Source organism: Egretta garzetta, unplaced genomic scaffold (assembly GCF_000687185.1).
Source record: "Egretta garzetta isolate BGI_Z169 unplaced genomic scaffold, ASM68718v1 scaffold329, whole genome shotgun sequence".
Classification (NCBI taxonomy): Eukaryota; Metazoa; Chordata; class Aves; order Pelecaniformes; family Ardeidae; genus Egretta; species Egretta garzetta.
The window spans coordinates 6,331,030-6,334,109 of NW_009269999.1; the positions used below are offsets into that span (position 1 = coordinate 6,331,030).

Genomic DNA, 3,080 nt, shown 5'->3' on the forward strand with positions numbered 1-3,080 from the left:
CTCCAGGCTAAACAACCCCAGTTCCCTCAGCCGCTTCTCATCAGACTTGTGCTTCAGACCCCTCACCAGCTTTGCTGCTCTCCTCTGGACATGTTCCAGCAACGCAACATGTTTTTTGTAGTGAGGGGCCCAAAACTTAACACAGTATTCAAGGTGCTGCCTCACCAGCACCGAGTACAGGGGCACGATCATTTCCCTACTCCTGCTGGCCACACTATTCCTGATACAAGACAGGATGCCATTGGCTTTCTTGTCCACCTGGGCACACTGCTGGCTCATATTCAGCCAGCTGCCGACCAGCACCCCCAGGTCCCTGCCCTCGTTGTGGCTGTGCCCTCACGGACACCCGGCACCGGGGCTGCCTTTGGTTTTGCCTCCAGCGTTTCCCTCCTTCCTTCAGCGTACACAGCCCACCAGCCCAGGCTCTCCCGGTCCTTCGCCGGCCATAACCTCCTGGAGCAGGAGGCGGCTGCGGCCAGAGCAGAGATGGGGAGCAGCAGCCCCTCCTCTGGGAGCAGCCGAATTTCGGCTGGGAAGGTCCTGAATTAGACCAGGGAGCACAGCAGGACACCTTCACCTCCCAGGGATGAGGTCTGCCTGTGCCCTCCTGCCTGCAGCAAGGGATTCCCAACACCACAAATTCACTTTCTAATTTTAAATCTGCAACAAATTCCTCTGCCTTTTCCTCCCTTGCTGGGTCTTCCTCAGTTTTGCAGTGGAAATATTTCTCCTGAGGGACAAAATGATTGTCAAACCATTTGGTTGCTCCTCCAGCATTTGCATCCCTTTAGCATGAAACACATTGGCAAAATGCAGAATCATTGCATATTTCCAAATCCAGCGTAATTCCCAATTTATCTACGTGTTTCTGCCCCCGGGGCCTTTTTGGGCAGTTCAGATAGTGGTGTGAACCCTGTCGGGGTCTCCACAGTGTGCCCCAGGGTGCCTGAGGTGGACGGGAGACCCGCCTGCAGCATCTGCACAGGCTTCACAGCTCCTGTTTTCATTTCGCCTGCTGCCTGCTGGGGTTGGAGCCACCTCCTCCATCCCCGTTTCAGTGGCACGTTTCCGAAACACCTGAGGATGGCTCCTGCTAAAGGACATGCCCCCAGTCACACCCAAACCCTTAGACTCATCCCTGAGGAATCAACTCAAACCCCTCCAGCACAGTGGGGACCAAAAGGCACCAGCTTTGAGATGCTTTTTTGACCCCTGAGTTTGGCTGGGTCAGAAAGGGTCTGTGCTGTGCCGCGGTGAGGAGTGGGCACTGCCGAGCAGAGGGGACTGGGTCGTGGCAGTGGGTACATTAAGGAAGCATCACTGGCCAGGGGATCCGGTGGTCCTGCACAGGAGCTGCTGGCCCTGCCAGCCTCACTGGCACACTCCAACTGTCCTCATCCTCCTCCCTGTCCCCATCGCGCTTACCCGGGTGGCCAGGCTCTCCTTGCAGTGCAGGCTGATTCCACACTCATCGGTGATCTCGGAGAGGTCTTCATCCTCAAACTCCTCAAGGCTGATGTCGTGGGTGAGCCTAGAGAGAGCGGAGACAGGGTGGTCACCCACCATGCAGGTGGCGGGCAGGGGGCTGCAGGGCAACGTGCTGCCTGTGGGCAGGGAGCAGCACCCCCCGCCCCGGGAGAGGCTCTCTCAGTCTTTACTGGGGAGAAATGCTGGGAAGGGGGCTCCTTCTGGAAGGGATGGGTCTGTCCCCACCAAAGAGCTGGGCTTGGCATGGTCTGCGACTGTGGGGAGGCAGGAAGAGTGTACCCCAAACCAGCCCCAGCCTGACCAAAGCCAGCAGGGATGTGCAGGACAGGACAGACAGCACAGCAACATGTTTCCAGGAGGTTCGGCTCCCTCCATCCCAGGGAGGCTCTGGGGTTGTCCTAGCTGGGCACAGGTACCCAGCGGGGCAAAGGCTGGGGTTACAGGGAGGGGAAGGGCTGGGGGTCCTGGGAAGGCACAGCTGGAGGATGGACCTGCTGGGATGGGTGACCACACCAAGACCCACAGACCTTGCAGGCACAGCAAACCTGCTGGCCATGGCACAACCAGCCCCCGAGATGCAGCTGGGAGGGATGTCCCAGCCCAGGTGCCCGCAGTAAGAGAGGGCAGCGATTTCCCTCTGCGCCAAAATCACTCCCCGGGGTGACTGCAGGCATCCCCGTGGCTGTCGGTGCTGCCAAGCCTGCCCCGCCAGAGCTCGCCTGCATGGCCCCAGGGGTCCCTTATGGCTGTCAGCCCCACAGGCTCATTACACCCCTTTAAAAAGTTTACAGAGATATCCTTTTAGTGGCTGGAAACATGCTGACGAGCGTGCTTCTTGTGTGCTCGCTTGCATCCCCGGGGGGACGGCGAGGCACTCCTGGCTTCTGTGCATTAAAACATTTCTCCGTGGTGGTACCACAATGCTCCTCTCGCTTATTCATTACCACGGGGGTAAATAAAAGAGCCCAGCTTGAAAGTCCTCTGCCAAGGAACTCAGCCCCCTGAGTTTGTCTGGAGCAGCCACGGGCACTGCTTTGCGTGCTGCCGCTTCCATTTGCTCCCAGCTCCTCGGGCTGGGAGATGCTTGGGTGGAAGCACCATAGTGAGCCCAGCACCCCTCTCTGGCTTGGCCCTCACCAGCAGGGAAGGAAGGAGAAGGGTATTTTGTGACCTGCAGAGCTCCCACCCTCATGTTAACTACCGGTCTCACACCTTGGGCCCCCCACCCTGCAGTGGCACCAAGCAGTGCCATGGAGGGGAAATACCTCCCTTGTCCAAGCCCCCTAGAGAGGGGGAAGGAGCAGGAGAAACCCATGGGAGAAGCAGCACCTCCCCTCCGCCATCTCCTTACTGCCAGCAGTAGGCTCCTGGGGTGAAGGTGGCCAGGAGCGGCTGTGCCCATGGGGGCAGCCCCCATGAGATGCATCGGGGGAGCAGGGACACAGGCTTCAGCACAGGGTGGGGTGTCCAGACCCCCCCACCCCCCACCCCATCTCCTGCTGCTGCCCACAGGAGGGAGGGAATGCGGAGCAGGAGGCTCATGACGAGCCTTCAAAGCACAAATCGATTTCTTCTCCGGTTACATGGGTCGC

At 59.1% G+C, this 3,080-nt stretch overlaps 1 protein-coding gene across 1 annotated transcript in view; it reads right to left on the reverse strand.

Moving 5' to 3' along the window:
* The window catches only part of MAPK8IP1 (mitogen-activated protein kinase 8 interacting protein 1), an 18,130-nt gene that overhangs the window by 14,614 nt on the left and 436 nt on the right, over positions 1 to 3,080 (reverse strand). The window contains exon 2 of the mRNA XM_009647631.2: positions 1,426 to 1,531. Within this exon, the coding sequence (XP_009645926.1) occupies positions 1,426 to 1,531 (106 nt within the window). The remainder of the gene's footprint in view (positions 1 to 1,425; positions 1,532 to 3,080) is intronic.